This window comes from Stegodyphus dumicola, chromosome 8 (assembly GCF_044657685.1).
Source record: "Stegodyphus dumicola isolate Sdum_Otavi_A_Nest chromosome 8, ASM4465768v1".
NCBI lineage: Eukaryota > Metazoa > Arthropoda > Arachnida > Araneae > Eresidae > Stegodyphus > Stegodyphus dumicola.
In genome coordinates, this window is record NC_140775.1 from 36,835,904 (window position 1) to 36,854,075 (window position 18,172).

The following is an 18,172-nucleotide window of genomic DNA, read 5'->3' on the forward strand; positions in this document are numbered from 1 at the left end:
CTGGATTTCTCTTTTTCTGGCTTGTGAGCCTTCTGTAAGTTCTGCAAAATTCTCTCCCAACGTTTAGCGAATGAGGAAAACAGCTGTAAAGAAACACGTTTCAGGTTTGTAGCTTGAAACCATTCTAGAAATGTATTTTCAAAGTCTTTTAATTTTCAGTGTTTTTTGAGCTTCCTTGAGACATTCCAGCATTACACAGCAGCGATATAGAAGCTTTTAATCCTTTTATTATAATTTCTTGTTCAGGTAAATTTCACAGTGCACAAATTTCTAGTTTGAATGTAATTTATCTTTGGCTGCAATCACATCAAATTCTTTTAATAATCTTTCCTTTTCTTTCAGGCTTAAATATTTTCGCCCGGCATTTTTGACATGTCACATGTTATGAATGTAACTTGCAACAAATGCAAAAAAAGTTTCATAAAGGCTTAATTTGTAGAGAACTTTTAATGATAATTGACACATTGTCTTTGATTTGGAAGTATACTATCATTTCTTCTTTTCGTTAGTTCTCAGTTAGATGTAAATGAATTAAGTATATTTAAAGAGGAGTTCCTGAGAGTTTGAGAGATAGAGCTTTTTGGGCAACTATGTTTGACTAGTATTTTTCTCTGTCTTGTACTTTTATCGGTCTTTTCGCTTGTCCAGCCGTGCTATGTAAAATAAAATATTCTTTATACCTTCTCAGGCAAAAGTCGAAGTAAATATGATGTCTTTCAATGAGAATTATGTCTTTAGAGCATGAATATAACTTTCAGAGTTACTATCGATGCATAAAAAGCGTTTGGTAATTCATCTTTACATTTTGGATAATCCATTGGATGGATAAGGCTTGTTACGTTGAATGGCAGTGCTAACAAAAACTTATGATATAAGAGGTATTAAAAGAGACGTGAAACGTTCAGATCGTCATTAGTTTTTGGTGGAAAATTACATTAAATAAACTTTAAAACTCGAATTACAATCTACCACCTCAAAGAAGAGTTTTTTTCGTTAAAATTTTAAAAAGTTAAAAAAAAAGGGGGGAATAAAGGAAAACAGTCATGCAGATATTTTACTTCTGTATTTGAACGAAACTCCAATTCATAAACGTAAATCTCTGTTGTTGAATACAATTAAAACTTAAAAATAATTTTTTAAGTATTAAAAACGTATCACCCTTAAAAAATGATTAGAAAACCATATATATTTATATGTGCGTGTGTGTGTGTGTGTGTGATGTTACTGTAATTTCACCACCACCATTTGAGTTTATTTTGGAAATAGAGGAATGCATGTATAAGCAAAATAGTTGGAAGTTTTGCAATCAAGATATTACACAGAAGCCTATTTTACTTATGCTTTTTAGTGTATAATATAGCATTTACTACAGAATACTTTTAAAACACAGTATGACAGAAGCCTATATTAGTTATGCTTTTTAGTGTATAATATAGCATTTACTAGAAAAATATTTTTAAAAAGTACAGATAAAATAGCTTTGAATGTTATGAATTTATCACATTGTAACTTCCTAACATTGAATATACCTTACGCGTCGTCGATAAACTTGCTCTTGTGTTTCTAATTTTTATTTGCAACGTGTAGGATTTTATCACTAACTGAAAAAATTACGGTATTTGCTCGCTTTTTTTTATTAATTTTATCGCTCGAAAATCGAAAGACGAAAATAATTTAATCTCCGGAGGACACAGTAGCAGTAAAAACACAACAAATGAAAAAGGAGTCGTGGATAAACTACAGGTAACTATCACAATATTGTTTCTTTCAAAGAAACCTATGTTCCAATAAGAATACGTAACATTTCATCATCTAAATCACCTAATAAGAGATCTTCCTTTCTACTTTCCTGCAGAATGAATTTCAACAGATCTTATTGTTGTCTCTTTGCTACTACTTAGGGCTTCAAATCACCTTAAGATGACAGAGCAATCACGACGTGGACGAATCCATTTTAAAATTAAGGTGAGTTCGTTCTCAGCAGGTATTCAGGAAGAAGAAACATAGAAGAATATTTTTAAAATTTTCAGAACCTAGCGTTAAAAAGCTAGAGGAGTGGAGAATGCGGTAACTCTCTGCATGGTACAAAACTGGGCTGTTTCTTTGCAAAAATAAAGCTCGTCCGAACAGGTACTTACGTTAGTTTGGAACGTTAGGTTTAAAGCCTCACGCTCTACCGACTGAGCTATTCAGGCTCAATATTGACAAGGAGAAGGATTATAATCAAATGAATGATTCTCCCTTCTTGTAACGGGGAAAAGAAACTTCCTAACTAATTTCAGACCAGTCAGACTTCCTGACTACTTTAAATCAGTACAGTAGAATTTCGATTGCCGAAATCAGATAGGGTTGTAATTACACTTATTGGAAGAGAAAAATACCAAAGCAAAATTTTAAATTAAGCAAAAATAAAAAAAGTATATGACTCTGATTGGCGTAAATTTTGAATATAGCTTTTTAGTTTGTGAGTAGATAGATAATAGAGGGTAATTACAAGTATAATTACACTTATTGAAAAAGTCTGATACCAAAGCAAAATTTTAAATTAGGCAAAAATAAATAAATAAATAAAAATAAATAGTCTATGATTGGCGTAAATTTTGAATATAGCTTTTATGGTTGTTTTCACTTTGCTTCGCATGTTAATTTCTTTGTAAATATGGTTGCTGCTCTTCCCACTATTGCAAAATTTTTTACTCTTAAGAAGAGAAGTCTATGCCAGTCTAAGGTTGCTTTTTTATTGCCTAAATGTAATATACTATTTTAATTGCCGTTCATGAAAATTTTCGTGTAAGTACAGTAAATAACGCACATAAAATATACATTAAAGAATTTTTGATACAAAGAATTTGAATACCATTAATATAAATTTTGCATACTGGAGAAGTTTCTGCATTTAGAGATTGAAGAGACAAAGGGTGAAGAGACTTTCATCAAGGAATCCAAAAATTACTGTGCAAAGAAAAGAACTTCTATAAGGCTTCATTGATTAAAATGCAATGCCAAATTATTCGTCTTTTTTTCCTCTTGACTATTTATATTTTATACATCCAAACAGTTCGTATTAAAATATAACTGTAACAACAGCGTATGCTTTTATTTTTCAAACTGTTGGATGTATTAGCTGATAGTAATCGATGTATCTCAGAAATAAAACTGAATGAGATTTTTTTTCCTTTACTTTTTTATAACATTTATTTTATGTGCTTGCATTTTTAGCTATTCGAGATACCATCTGACAAATATCTCCTCGTATTATAGGGCTCCAGTGTTCAGGCAAATATTGTATCATCCGGAAAGTTCTGCAGTTTTTCAGATTGAATTGTATTTTCTTTTAGTTATTTTCTTACTGCTGATAAGGAATTGAAGCAGATGTTTAAATAAGATCTTTTTGTGCTCACGTTGTGTGATTCTGGCTATTGTAGCATAATTTTTGTTTAAACGCAATGCTAAGAATGGAGAACCTAGAAGATCATTTTCTTCATATTTGCTATTTTATTTTTTTAAAAGAAAAAAAAAAAAAAATGCCAGAATTCAATTCTCATCATCTGTAAAATTCGTGCTATGTATTTTTTTGATGACATAGTTCAAAGGTGGTTTGAGAAGTTCAAGCATGGAAATTTCAACTTTGAAGACGATGCTGGATCTTTACGATTATCCTGTGTAAACAAGGATCTAATAAAAGGAACTATTCCTGAAAAACCACTCTGTACAGTTCAGGAATTATCCGACAGATTAATTATTTCAAAAAAGTACAGTACATGACCATCTGAAGAATCTGGTATGTATACTGCTTCGATTTATGAGTACCCCATATTTTAAAAGAGCCGAATATGATTGTTCGAGTTTCAGTAATAAAACTTTTTTGAAACGGATCAATACGGGAGAATGAAAGTGGATACTATGCAATAATATTACAATAAAAGTGCCATTGGGTAAACCAAAAAATTTCCTTTGGTAGCATCGACAGAGGACTTTTGTATTTTCAGTCTACAAAGGAATTGTATATTCTGATTTGTTGTCACCAAATCAGACTATAAATTTGAAAAATGCCATTTCCAAATAACAGTTTTAAAAGCAGAAATTGAAGCAAAACGTCCAGAACTGCAAAATTATTGAGCAATTGTCTTCCATTACGACAATGTTTCGAGATTCCAGATTCTGTTCCCAGATTTCGATGAATGTTAGACAGATACTTATGAGATATGGCTGGGATGTTTTGTGTCGCATCCCGTATTCACTAAACCTTGTCTCCTTCGATTTTAATCTCTTCGTGTCACTTCAAATTTCTGTGACTAGCTTCAAGTTCATTTTTTAAGAGACTGTCGAACAGCACATTAATAACTTTTTTATGAAAAAATATAATGAATTTTTTAAAAAATATGACTTCGCAGCTGTTGGAGAAATGTAAATACGTTATGGCAACTGTTTTTTGGGACCGAAAAGGTGTGTTGCTTGTGGAGTTTATGCAGCCTGGAACAACAATTAATGCAGATTCATATTGTGAAATTTTGCGGCGCTTATGGAGAGCTATTCAAAACAAACGAAGAGGCATGCTGACTTCTGGAATTGTTCTGATCCATGACAATGCCTGTTTTCACAGCGCTCGTGCAACCCAACGGCACCTTCAGCAATTTCAATGGGACATTTTCAAACATCCACCATATAGTCCCGACCTAGCGCCGAGTGACTTTCATCTGTTCCCTGAACTGAAATAGTGGCTTAGCGAGAAGCGCTTCCGAAATTACGTGGAGATGAAAGAAACCGTCACAACTCACTTCCAGTTATTTGCGGGGACATTTTATGAAGAGGGTATTGCAAAGCTTGTTCACAGATATGACAAATGACTCAATCGTCAAGGTGATTATGTAGAGAAATAACCTGTATTGTACATTACTTTTGGTAATAAAATCTTTTTTGTATATTCACCCGTCTTTTCTTTATAGCCCATCGGAGGTTGAAAAAAAAATAGCCCTCGCACATCATGGAAAAAAATGGGCTTATACGATTCCAATATTTTTTGTTTGTTTGTTTCTATGCTCTTTCATTTATGTTTAGCATCAAAATAACAGCACAATTTTCCGAATGACTAAAATATTTACACACGTTTACAGAAATACAAAACATTTATATACAAACATGAGTTCATAGTTTTAAGCGGGAGCTGGGCTTGGAAAATACAACTTGAAAGCCAAAAAATCAGGTTCCACCGAGATTTGAACTCGAATCGCTGGATTCAGAGTCCAGAGTGCTACCCGTTACACCATTGAGCATCTCTTCCCATGCCGGGAATCGAACCCGGGCCGCGTGGGTGAGAGCCACGAATCCTAACCACTAGACCACATGGGATTCATTGATCGAACCCTTACATGCATTCTAGTGCAGTTCTTACTTCAAGGAAGCATGCAGTTCATAAAACTGTTTGCCTTATAGCTTTCTGAGTTATTTAAATTGCGGTAAAGCTTGCTATGATTATTTACCTAAGGAAAGGATATCCCTCGAAGAGGACTCATTAAAGAAAAATGGCTCGATATTTGTTTTATATTTTTATTGAATTGAATGTGCATTATTTTCTACGATATTGTTTTTCTCCCATTAGTATAATAATACTATTTAAAATTAAGAGTGTAACAGAAATGTTATTTTAACGAAGCATTTACAGAATTTTCTCATTAACTGAGAAAAGAATTCTCTTAAGCCCGACGTAAAAATGCTCAATTAATTAGTTTTACCACGTTTCAGTAAGGTAGTAATATTGTTCATGTATCAGTATAAAACTACTTGATTTTATACATATTTAAGTACTCGTATATGAAAAAGATTCAAGAAAATTATTTTTTCTACTCTACTAAATTTCACAAAGAAATTTCAGACGTACAAATAAAGTACCCAATGTAACACTGTAAAAAATCATATTAAAAAAATATGAATTAAATAAATGTTCATTAATGCAATCCAACATTTCTACATGGCTTTATGAGGAATTTTCTCCCTCTTTTCTGCATGCCTTCGTGGTGTAACAGTAACACTCGGCGCGTATTCGAGAAGTCCAGTTTCGAGTCTCGGCGAGGGCATTGCTCATTTTTCGTGTTTCCCACATTAAAAAAATATTAATGACTCTACAGTGGCGCCCGAACTAAAAGGTGGTGGATGAGGATTTTTCATCACAAGGATTTGGCTTTTGAGTCCCCTAATCCCTAGTCACCCTTAAAAGGGGGTATACGAGGCATTTTATTCCTCCTTTCCGCATGCCTGTGTGTTGTTACTGAAAGCACGCTCGACGCGTATTCGGAAGGTCCGGCATTGGAATATGACGTTGCACATATTTCATATTCTTGCATCGATAAAACCTAATAACAATACACGTAAAAACAACTTTTCCAATTTTTTTTTAATTACCAGTTTATTAGATTTACTATTAGCAGGTCTAATTGGCAAGAACTTAGGTTCTACTTATCGAAAGCTGCCTATTGAATCTCGCTTACCCCTAATTTAAGCCTCCTATCCGAACAACAGAGAATAGTGCTAGATTATTTATGCAAAATATTTGCTTCTTAGTAAGTAAATCAAACTACTTGATCGTTTAATTGGAAAGCGTATCTTTTATAATTTGAATAATACTCCATATTTCTGGAATGAGAGCTGTGAGCTGAAAATCCAAAGATTCCCCCTCCCCCCCCACACACACACAGTGCCGGATAGTGATTCAGTTTTCACAGCAATGATCCGATCTGTAGGATTATTTCCATCTTGACAAGGACAACTTTATCCAGGATCCATTGTAGTGGATATTCTAACATTACACTCGCAAAGAAAGGACAGAATCAATACCGACTTCTGTGTAAGGATTTCAGAACCCGAGATTTTCAATAAAGAGGTTGTCTCTGTGTAGATTGGGTAATTCTGAAAAATTCAAATAGCTGAGTGAACTTTATGTATGTGATACCTTTTCACAAAAGAAACTGAATCTGTTTGGATTATTCTAGTGATTCTTGCCTTTATCCAGAGAATTAAATAAGTTTATTTTAAAAAAGGCCTTTGCAAAAAATGACATTCGACTCATTCGTTTTGGAAACTTACCTTTTCACATGACGTAGGTATCCGGACCATAGGGCAAGATCATCTCCGGACTTGCTTCAAATACATATTCCGGTCCACCATCATTACAAGGGCAACCAAAATCGCAACGGAAACCCCCATCCTGGGGCAACCTCTGTTGTGGCGGATAGTAGTATGAAGGCTCCGGTGGCTGACGTAGCATCTGGCGCAACTGGCGTATATAGTCGATAGCTGATCGAAGCGTCTCTACCTAGGAAAGAACATAGATATGAATTGAAAAACTGAATTGATAAGGAATAAGCTAAAACTAGGACATAAAATGAAAGACGTACGATATAGAAATTAAATTACTGTAGTTTCATAAGTCTTGGCAGTATAAATAATTTTGTAGAATCTATTCAAGATTAATGTGCACTCATTTGCGAAGGATATATCTTGTGGATGCTGTTACACCAATACCACACATGTAATGAGGACTAGAATCAATAGGATGGATACTTTTTTCCCTTTTTTTTTCCAAATGCGGCAAATCAATAATTTTCTTGGAGTAAAACATATAACACCCTATATTAATAATAATAATAATAATAATAATAATAATAAAAAGCTGAATCAAATTAATTTTTTTGTGGTCCATTCAGTGCTCTTTCGGTAACTTGTTCTGCGTCTTGGGAATTAATTATCAAATATTTAAATATCGATGTTTCTATATTTTACGAGCATCTTGTATGATGAAACACAGCTAAAAAGATAGCTGAAGATTTGGAGAAAACTGCCAGTTTCAAAACTTTTAGGATATCTACTACGAAACCTGCAATAGATATTTTTAAACAGATAATTCGTATTCTGTTCTGCTGATGGTTGATACATATAACTGATGAACATATGATGTTGATAAGCCTGAAAGTAACATTTTATGAAATTTTCTTAACTGAAGACTTTTGTTAAATATCAATAGCTAAGGAATGTATGTTTCTTTTGTAGTAGTTAAGGAAGCCTCGATTTCGAAAGAAACTCTTTTAATGAAGAAGCAAATCAATCTCCTTCTTAAATTTGTAAAGCTAATTTTCTAACTGTTCAGAAATTATGCATTTTCTTTAATTTTTTCGAATTTGGTTCACGTGAAAAGGAAAAATTGCGTTAAGAAAATAAAGATTCTACAACTTAAAAAGACATTTTGTTTAATGGATGGGAAAGCACTCGAAGGCTATCTGCCTAACGAAAACCCTGGCTTCATGGAGGACTTTTTAAAAGAAACTAGCTCGTATTCACGTTGCACTTAGGTGGGCCTGCAGCTGAACAAGAATTTCGAAGTATTTCGCTATTAGTTAGCTTCTTACGAAGTCCGTTCACTTTATTCATATCTAGTTTCAAACAGTTAGACCTAAAAGAACTAAATTCGAACGAATAATTTAATTGTATGATTTAAACAATGAATTTAAACAATGAAGTAAATTCAAGTTGGGGGTAAATAACATCCTCATATAATTTTAAAAACGCATCCGATTTTTTTTTTAAATGTAAGAAATTCTCTGTGAGATGTAAACGTATTCTGTTCAGGTTTGAAGTTGCAGCTACGGATTATTGTAGAAATGGAATGAGTCTTGCATTTACTCATATCTGAATGATCTGAATCTTAAAAGATCCTCAAACTTCTCGAATCTCTCATATAAGAAGAATTTTAAAAAAAAGTTGGGGGGGGGGAGAAAAAAGGGAAAAAGAAAAAAAATTATTTAACCCCCTCCCTTTAATCTGAAGTAAAATTTGAAATCTGCGCTTAGTGAAAACAAGTTTAAGAGTGAAGATTTCACAATAATTCATCAATATTTCTTTAAAAAATATATAGTAAATCCTTGTAGAGTGCGGATTTGCAAGACATGATTTTGAACATAAGCGATAGCTCAATTGTTTCAATTTAATTTTTGTCCAAGACTAAATTGCATATATACGTCGTTCAACGATTATTCACCGACATTGAATTCTTGCTTTCCTCACATCTGGTGAAAAACTATAAACAATTTTAAAAGTTTTTCATAGACTGAAAATGAAGAAATTATATAAATTATAAAGGCAACTGGCGGTAAAGGATTTTGAAGTTGCGGAGAAGTCAAAGAATTAATCGAGAAATGACGAAGAATTGAATGATGTTATAACACTAACCAACACTGAAAGCAGTGATAATAAAGAAGATAAAGCACGTTTAACTTACACGAAGTTAATCGAGTTGTTAAAAAAAAGCATAGGAACTGTCTGATTTTGCAATGGAGATTGACCCAAATGAAGAAGAAATTAGAGGACATTGCATGAGAGATATCAAAAAACTGTACTCCTTTACCACGAAACTTTCCAACAGTTGCCGAGTGCATTGTCTCAAGCAAAAATCACCAGCCTTTTCCAAAGAGGGAAAAAAAGGGGGGAGCTTTATTACGTATTTATTAAGCAGTAATCAAAATCTTTTCAATTGGTTTTTTCTTTGAATTACAATATTTAGCTTCGTTTAAATTATGTTTACTTTCTTAAGTTGGAATATACTTAAGACAATTTTCCTATAGTTAACTTTGCGGAACCTGATTTTGCAGTACGAGCAGAGTATTAATGATGTAAACTCCGCTTTCGGTAAGGGATTATTGCAAATGAAATTTAATAAATGGAGTACATAATTCAAATTTTTGAATTCTGAGGTTAATTTTCTCAAGATAATTAGAAAACAAATATCTGATTCACAGTTGAAATTTTATACATTTTAAAGGAACCTGTTTAAATCAAAGCAAATGTAAAAGCAAGTTAGAAAAAATCAAAGCAAGTGTAGAAGAGATGAAAATTTCTTTTAGGAATCAATACAGATAAACGACATGTATAATGATTAGCAGCTCGGCCCAGAAAAATCAAAGAGTGGAGCACTTGGACAGTCTTGGTGATCGCAAACTACTGACTACTATCCAAAGTGCCTTGGTGTCCCTCAACTCTCTTGGTAATCGCAAACGACTGACTACTGTCCCAAGTGCCTTGGTGTCCCCCCAACTGTCTTGGTGATCCCAAAGTGCTGACTACTGTCCCAAACGACTGTCTTGGTGATCCCAAACTACTGAAATTACAGTGTTTTTGACATTCTAGAGAACACATCTATAGGATTTAATAAACATAATCTTTAGAAGATTTGACGGATTCTTAGATAAAGAGTTGAATAACATAAAACGCACGACGATTCGAGGGATTCGACAAATTATGATTCCGAGCACCTTAGCTATAATGCATTGCATAGTTAATATTGTTAATAAATTTATTTGATTTTATGTTCTGAGTTGTGTTCCATTTAGTAAACACTAGCAAACTCCATTGTTAATGTTAGAAAAATTCATGACATAAATTTACTTTTTTCTTAATTTTTCGTTTTGCACTTTTCACTAAAGACAGGAAGAAAGTAAGCGAACACTTCACAATAATTCTTTCTTGGAGAAAACTGTTGTCTGAAGCAGTAATAATAAGGTGTGGCTGCATATTTCTTAGTTGCTTTAGAAACGCCTACTTTTAAAAGTTTGCGTTCTTATTTCTTAAAAGCATCATGTTAAGTAATCACCTATCCCACACAAACGTATTCAAAAGACTTTAAGCATTCACTTACAAGAATGTCCATATTCATATTTTGTTTTGTCATGGCTTTCGTTCTGTATAATTAAACTGCCTGATAATGCTTCCTGTTATTCATTACTGCTCGTTTTTGCTGTTTTGGAACTAAAGCAAGTTTTGCTTTAGGTTTGTCCACAATAGGTTTTGATAGATGTTAAACTGAATTTGTAATCATTTACATATTCCATCGAGGTGTGTATGCAAGTTATATTATGTGAAGGCTTCCTTCATGGTGTGGCCAGCAGTTTATTTTTCTGCAAACAACTAGTATTATCGGGAACTTTATCTTTGTGTTACACTTTGTCTCTTCGCATCATTTAACTCTGACATTCCCCCCTTTACCTGGAAAAGATGGGTCTAAGATAGTTCTCTTTCAAAATTGGTAGAATTTTATTCAGTACTAGCGGAAGTATCCGATGCCAGTTAAGTTAGATTGAGAATAATGCATCTAACAACAGAGAGAACGACACCGCTGTATTCCTTCTCTAATAACGATGCAAAAAAATGCGATTCAAGTCATAGAATTATCATAGATTTTTCACTCTGATGCGATATGGAACATACATAGAAAATTTTCATAGAAAAATAAGCTAATTCTCTCTCATTATATCAGCAACAACGGCACGCAGCTTTTAATGATTTTCGTCTTTCTAATCAAATGGCCGTAAAAGCTAAGTTCCATTCAATATTTCACCTATATTATTTTTTAGTCAATTAAATGTTACAAAAAATGGATCATAATTGATCAAAAATCAGTAACACAAAATACACAAACAGACATCATTCTTTATGTGTATAGATTTTGTAAAAATTTAAAATTTTTGATTAACAAACTCTACGATTGAAAGCGCGCAGTCGCAACACTTTTCGAAATAAAGCATTTTTATCTCCAATGCCCGAGACTGTTGCCACTCGGAAGAATGAGTGCGAAAATTAACGTTTTCAGAGTTTTTAATTAGTATTTTGGCTGATTAAAATCGTACGAAGATGGGGATAGTCGAAATGGCTTCCCACGAATTTTTGGAATCGGAAATAATGCATTTAATGTTTGGCAATGCTATTTTTATTTCATCGCAAAACTTAGAAATTTTTTATTAACAAACTCTAGGTTTTGAAAATGAGCAGTGGCAACAACTTTCGAAAGAAAGCAGATTTTCATCTCCAGCTTGCAAGACTGTGGCCACTCGGAAAAAGGAGAGCGAAAAAATTATCGTTTTTCCGAGTTTTTAATTAATATCTCTGATTTTAGCTACGCCCTCCTTTTTTTTTTTTTTTTTTTTTTTGAAAAAAAGTGGACATTGACCATTTCCAGAACCCAGAAAAGAATTGTAGAAAGTTTTGTGACAATAGCTATAGTAGGGACTGAGTTATTAGAGGACAAACTCACAGACTTTCTTCTTTATATATATATTTTAAGAGAATCTAAAAGGTTCTTTCTTATTTTCACATGCGAGGACTTTTTGTTGTAACTCAATGGTATATTTTCTCCATTTCGTTTAAGCTATGTTCTAGCTGGTAGAAATTCAATTTAGAAAATCTTAATGTTTTTTATCATTTCTTAATTATTTTCTTAATGGATCACTTTGTTTCAGTGATAAGCAATGTAGGTTATAATTTGAAAGATAAAAGAGCTTAGATGAAATGAATTGCAGCAGCTTACTTTCTTTGCAAAGTGAGAACAACACTATCCTTTTCAGGTGTTATTTCAGTATAGGCCAATTTATGTTTGGTTTGTATATTGTGATTATATACCTTGTTAAAAAAAGAACTTACTTGTCTTTTATTTTCGACACCGTTGGTCGTAAACATATACTTCCAGTACAAAAATGTTTCAAGAAATGCGACGATTCATGATATTTTTTTAATTGTATAAAATAAGAAATTTAATTTGTTACACGTTCCTTCGATCACTATACTTATATTTAGGAAAATTTTGTACTCATTATAAAAGATTTAGAAACAAAACGTTTGACTCCGTTACGCCAAAAATTGACTGAGATATTTAATTTCAAAATTTGCGATATTTGACATTATTCTGAATTTGTACTAAGAGGTCAGTTAATAAATAAATTATAATAATTCGAGCTTGATTTTTTACCACTTAAAGGCAGTTGAATGTTAGTCTGTTGTGATTTACTAGATTTTTTAATTTATATATTTTTTATGTTTAGCATACATTTAGTATTTTTTAGAACAGGAAAATGAACTGCCTTCTGAAAGAATCCTAATGTTTGACAGCAACTAGCTATTTGATTTGGCATTTTCAATTAATATTACTAGTCCCCTCAATGATCCAAATTTGAAACTGCAAAGCTGAAATATATTATTCCCCAGCTTAATAAACAGCATCAGTCTATTTGAAGTGAAATTAAAACTGTTTATCTCTCAGTTAGAAAATGAGGATTTGAGTCCGTTTTCATGTTTGAAAGAGTAGTAAATGTGCTGAGAATATGGCAAGTTGATCAAATATATTGAAAAAATCAAGATATTGGGAGGAACACTTGTAAGTCGATTCAGGCGAACGCGGTTCGCAGTTTTAGGCTCCTGCGTGTGAATGCGCTATTCCTGGATAACAAGTAGTCGATTTCCTACAGTTATTCTATAGCATAAGTTCATCCCAAACGGGAAGTGAGAACATTTCAATAATTCGAAAGAGTCGTAGACAAGAGTTCATCCGCAGTCCTGAGCTGCTATACACAAGATGATAAGACAAGAAAGTGCGAAAAATATAAAGCAAAAGTATTGGCCAGATTTTTAGGGGAGAGTCAAGAATTCACAGGTACACAATATAAGAAATAGGTAAAATGGAATATGTGATCAAAAGGAAAATGGGGTGCAAAATAACATATCAAATGGGAGAAATTAGACATGAAACGATACAAAAAATATACGATATTTGTCGGACACGTAAGATCTAGTTTCTGTGCACAAATGTTGTTAATTTCTTCCAATATCCGGTAGAAAATGTTTGTTTTCTGTCCGAGGTCATTTCCACAGTTTCTCATGTCTGGAATTTTATGCCTGAATATTTGGGCGATTTTGTTTAGGTTACTGCTAAATAATTTTTGAAATTCAGCCATTATTTTCATGAGTAGATCCCTGATTCCGCTCATTTAAAATTTATTCGTAGGATTCAAGCTTGCGTCAGTTAGATCAGCATTCGTATCTGCATGTGTCTGAACGGGTTTCTGTGTTTGCACATGTTTCCTTTCAGGGTTAAGGGCCTGTGCGTAATTGACGCCAGGTCTGATCGAAAATTTACCTGCATTTTTGGCTTTCGGAAATTCACTGCAGGGAGCTCGATGACCTACTAATCCACAGTTAACAAACTTAGGCGTATCAGTTTTGCCTTTAATTTCACAGTCAGAGTTTTTGTGAAAAACCAGTGCATTTAACACACCTAGGTGCCACGCGGCAGGTTTCAGACGAATGATGCCCCTTTTGGCAGTTAAAGCATTGAGGTATCTGAAATTTAGACACATATTTCTCAATACTAGTTTCAAAATAGAGAAGATTAGAGAGCTTCCAGATAATCTCGAGTGTATCATTTTGAAGCAGCTGTATTTGAAATAGCGGCATAGGAGCTTTAGTACGATTTTTTGTTAACTGCACAACCTTTTAAATATTATATCCCTTTTCTTCTAGTACATTTTTGATTCCGCTAACATCTGTAGTAGAGGGGAGACCCCGGAGTAGGACCTTAACAGACTTTTCACGACTAAAGTTCACTACATATTGTTTCACTCACAGTAATGAAATTATTTAAAAACTAACTATGTCTATAAACAGATCTCTGCATTAATTGTTTGTAACCATCAACGTAAAAATGTGCTCGAGAAATATGGCGCATCTGAGCTCTTCTGTCGAAATATTGGAGTAAAAGGTTGGCCACTCCTTTATTAATGTATTACAGCTTACATATATCTGCTGTCTGCTGACTTAAATGTGTTGGAATTAGAGTAAGATGCATATATTAAATTAAGATGAAGTCTCCTTCAGTGAGTGAGTTTTATCCACAGACATACTAACTCACTATAGAAATCTTGTAAGATGAAGATGAAGTCTCCTTCAGTGAGTGAGTTCTATCCACAGACATACTAACTCACTATAGAAATCTTGTAAAAGCACAATTTTTTCTATTGATGTGTTGGAGTTACTCTATAATATCTCGTATACTTGAGCAGCATAAACTAACTAGAGGTTAAAAGACTCTGTAAGGAATTATCCCTAAGTCTTAAAGTTTGTAAGCTTGGGTGAAAAATTGCTAGAAACTATCTTTATCACCACTCGCAGATGCTCATCGGCGAGTCTAGTTTTTATTTACACTTATTCATTTTTAGCTGCGAAAAAAATCGTATATAAACGTATTCTTGAACAAAGCGATCATTGTTATTGCAGAAATTTGTAACTGAGGATATTTATCTTTCTTGCAAAAACCCATAATAGAGGGTATATCTTCATTTCTTTGAAAAAAGGTTTATCAAATCTATTTATATATATCTCCAAATCTTTGAATAAGATTTGTATCACATGTAAACTAATTAGCTGTATTGATAGATTTTCTGGAACGTTACTCCAGTTCGTTTTTAATGGTAATGAAAATATCGTAAAATTGGACTCAAAATTATTAGAATCTTAAATCGTTCTTCTAATTCTTGCTTTAAGAATTGTCATAAAAAAGTCCGAAATGGTTGAGATTTTAGTAATCACCCACAGACGTGCCAAAGTGGATTTTATAGGATATTAAATGAATATGCATTTAGACTAACATGGGAACGTTAAGTATCTTCTCTCTATTTAAAACGTGAAAAATACGTAATGTAATTCCGTAAAAATATGTAATGTTTTTAGTTAGATATATCATGAATTCAATACATTTTTATTTAATTCAGACTAAAAGGTAAATAAATAATATTTTTAAGAACCGCATCGATTGCTTTTAAACAGCTTAGTTTATTCATCAGTAATAGACAAATTAAATTTGAACGATAGCTATCTTATATTTTGCCGATTAGCAACACACTTGAACGAAAAGTGAAACAGGGCAAAATCGCTTTTCGGTTTGCTTTCGGGGGTAATAATGATTTGCGAAAAATGTGGTCGCGGCCGTATTAAATTGCTCCGGGACAATTTGAGACCACTGATGTACAATATTCATATCTCACCTTGCTGAGTCTTTTCCCCGGTCTTCCTGTGGCCGGTATATATTGTCTCAACTTGGCGAATCCCATGTTGACCAGACGAACCCGTTTCCTTTCCCGTTCGTTGCGACGGGCGACTGGGCCGCAGCCTCCCCGCTCTGGACACCACGTCTGCGGCAGGCTTTGTTGGCAGTAAGGGGATGAATTCGGGGGGATGAAGTCCTGATGAGAGAACATTTTCTTCGTCATCGGATTAGAAACGCCGTGGATTGCATCTGAAATGAGATGGAGTATCATCAGAGTTTTTTTTTTTTTTTTTTTTTTTTTTTTTTTTTAAGAAGGTGTAGATGGTTGTGCTACTAGGTGAATTTTACTATTACCGTTAGTAGAGATTACGATATCTTGGTACAACATTTACATTTAACAGCCATTAGTCTTAGCGTAATTTTTATTGATTGCTGAGTAATCTCGAATATTATGTTGCTCGGTATTTTGGTTGTTTTGGATAGTACACTGACGTGACGTAAAAATGCGTGTAAGTAATGCATCCCACAATATCCTATAATTCAATTAGCAAGCTTCGCTTATGATACATCTAATCTGACACAGACCTAAACATTTGAAAATATTTACTGTCAACTTCAGCATTATCTTGTTTAGCTGGAGAAATGGCTTACAGACTAGAGAATTTCAATTAATGTTAACAAATCAAAAGCAATTTTCTTTCTCAAAGATCGGAAAACATAACAGTCTTCATAATAAAATGATATTGTACAAAACAGTAATCAGTCCAACCTCAATTTACGCCCCCCCCCCCATGTGCGAACGTGCTGCAAAGATAAATTTCTACAAAATTCAAATTCTGCAAAATAACATTCTTAGGGAAACAACCAATGCTCGTTGATTTATAAGATTTATAAAGAATAGCATATTGCATAGCGATTTAAGAATCAAAACCATCAAAAATACATTTCCAAAAGTGTTCATAGTTTTTACTATATTACTGAACATCATCAAAGCAATTTAATTTCAACTGAAAATCACGAACCACTAGACAAGATAAGCACACGTACCTGGATAATAACCTTCTTTGTAGCAATTAGCATCGTTAATTCTATAACAACTCTGCTCTTTTGCAGACCACTTAATTTCTCCTCAGCAGTGGTCGAGTGGTTAAGATATTTCAATAGTGCTTTGTAGTATTTGAATAGAATTTTAGCAATACGACTTTGTTTTGGATTTGATCTCAGGCGAAAGGTCTGGCTACATGCTGGTTTTCGTGGTTTTTCGTATGTGTAACGCAAATACGAGCTAGTTCCCTCAAAAAGTCTTCCACTAAGGCATCCCTCCTCTTAGGCAGATAGCCCTCCATTCTTTGCTATATCCAAGCAGCCTAGTCTACTTGCGGGAATGTGACGTAGATGAACTATATGTACTGAATGTTACAAGTACTGAAGAACTCAAAGTACAAATAACTCAGACAACTGAAATAGTTTCGTAATTAGTTCTGAAGCTGTTTCGATAAAAATATATTAGTAGTTAGATTTGCTTAGAACAACTACATACTTTCATATCAATATTTAGTAATGAGCAATATGATTCAAAACGTTTAATTGCTGCAATGATATTTATAAATGTCGTACTCCTATTACTTATATTTTTTCATCATTAATTTTGTAAACATTTCAAGGAGTTTTTGACTGCATCATTTTAAAGTCTTTGTCATCCTTCGGACACTGTTTAATATAACCGCAAATGATCGTTGAAAAGGATTCTTTTGAACTAGGTCAAGCCATTCTATGTACTGCTTTGCGGTTACGTTTTATATTTCCCTTCATGTTTTTGCTCATTCAACTGGGACCATGATCATTCATTCCGTTAACATTTGCCCAAGGAGCGGCATGTAAGACATTACGTAGCAATTTGTTTCCGAATAATAATCTTTGTTGTAAATAATTAACTCTTTTGAACAATAAACTTAACTGAAAGCAGTTTTTTCTTATTGCAAAATGATATTCAGGATTTCGTAGTAATCATGATTATGAAGCACAGACCAATTTATAATTTTCATGCTCTGAATATATGGAAAGTAAATACAGAAGTCTGCAGACTAATTGGAGAACTTTATTTATTGGAAATCCAATTTCTCGAACTGCTTTTAATTTTGAGACTAACGGGCCCAACAGCGGCTGAGCTGTAAAGTCGCTGAACATTCGTGGTTCCGACCTGGGTTCGATTCCAGGCGAATGGGTTGGTTGCATGGGCGCTTTCGGGATTTCCCCACGTCTAACCCCGAAGGACGAGACCCCATACGAAACAGTTTTTCTTAGAAATTCCTCCCCGAA

The 18,172-nt window shown here is 33.5% G+C and overlaps 1 protein-coding gene and 1 non-coding gene across 2 annotated transcripts; both read right to left on the reverse strand.

Moving 5' to 3' along the window:
* Positions 1-5,277: 5,277 nt before the first annotated feature.
* Positions 5,278-5,349, reverse strand: TRNAE-CUC (transfer RNA glutamic acid (anticodon CUC)). Its single transcript has one exon. It is a non-coding gene; the product is annotated as a tRNA-Glu (tRNA).
* Positions 5,350-7,082: 1,733 nt separating this feature from the next.
* On the reverse strand, positions 7,083-16,129 carry LOC118197919 (achaete-scute homolog 3-like). The gene is made up of 2 exons (XM_035369486.2): positions 15,852-16,129; positions 7,083-7,309 (listed from the first exon to the last, which is right to left on the reverse strand). Exons 1-2 carry the CDS (start codon positions 16,122-16,124, stop codon positions 7,085-7,087), a joined length of 498 nt encoding a protein of 165 aa, XP_035225377.2. The 5' UTR covers positions 16,125-16,129; the 3' UTR covers positions 7,083-7,084.
* Positions 16,130-18,172: the final 2,043 nt, after the last annotated feature.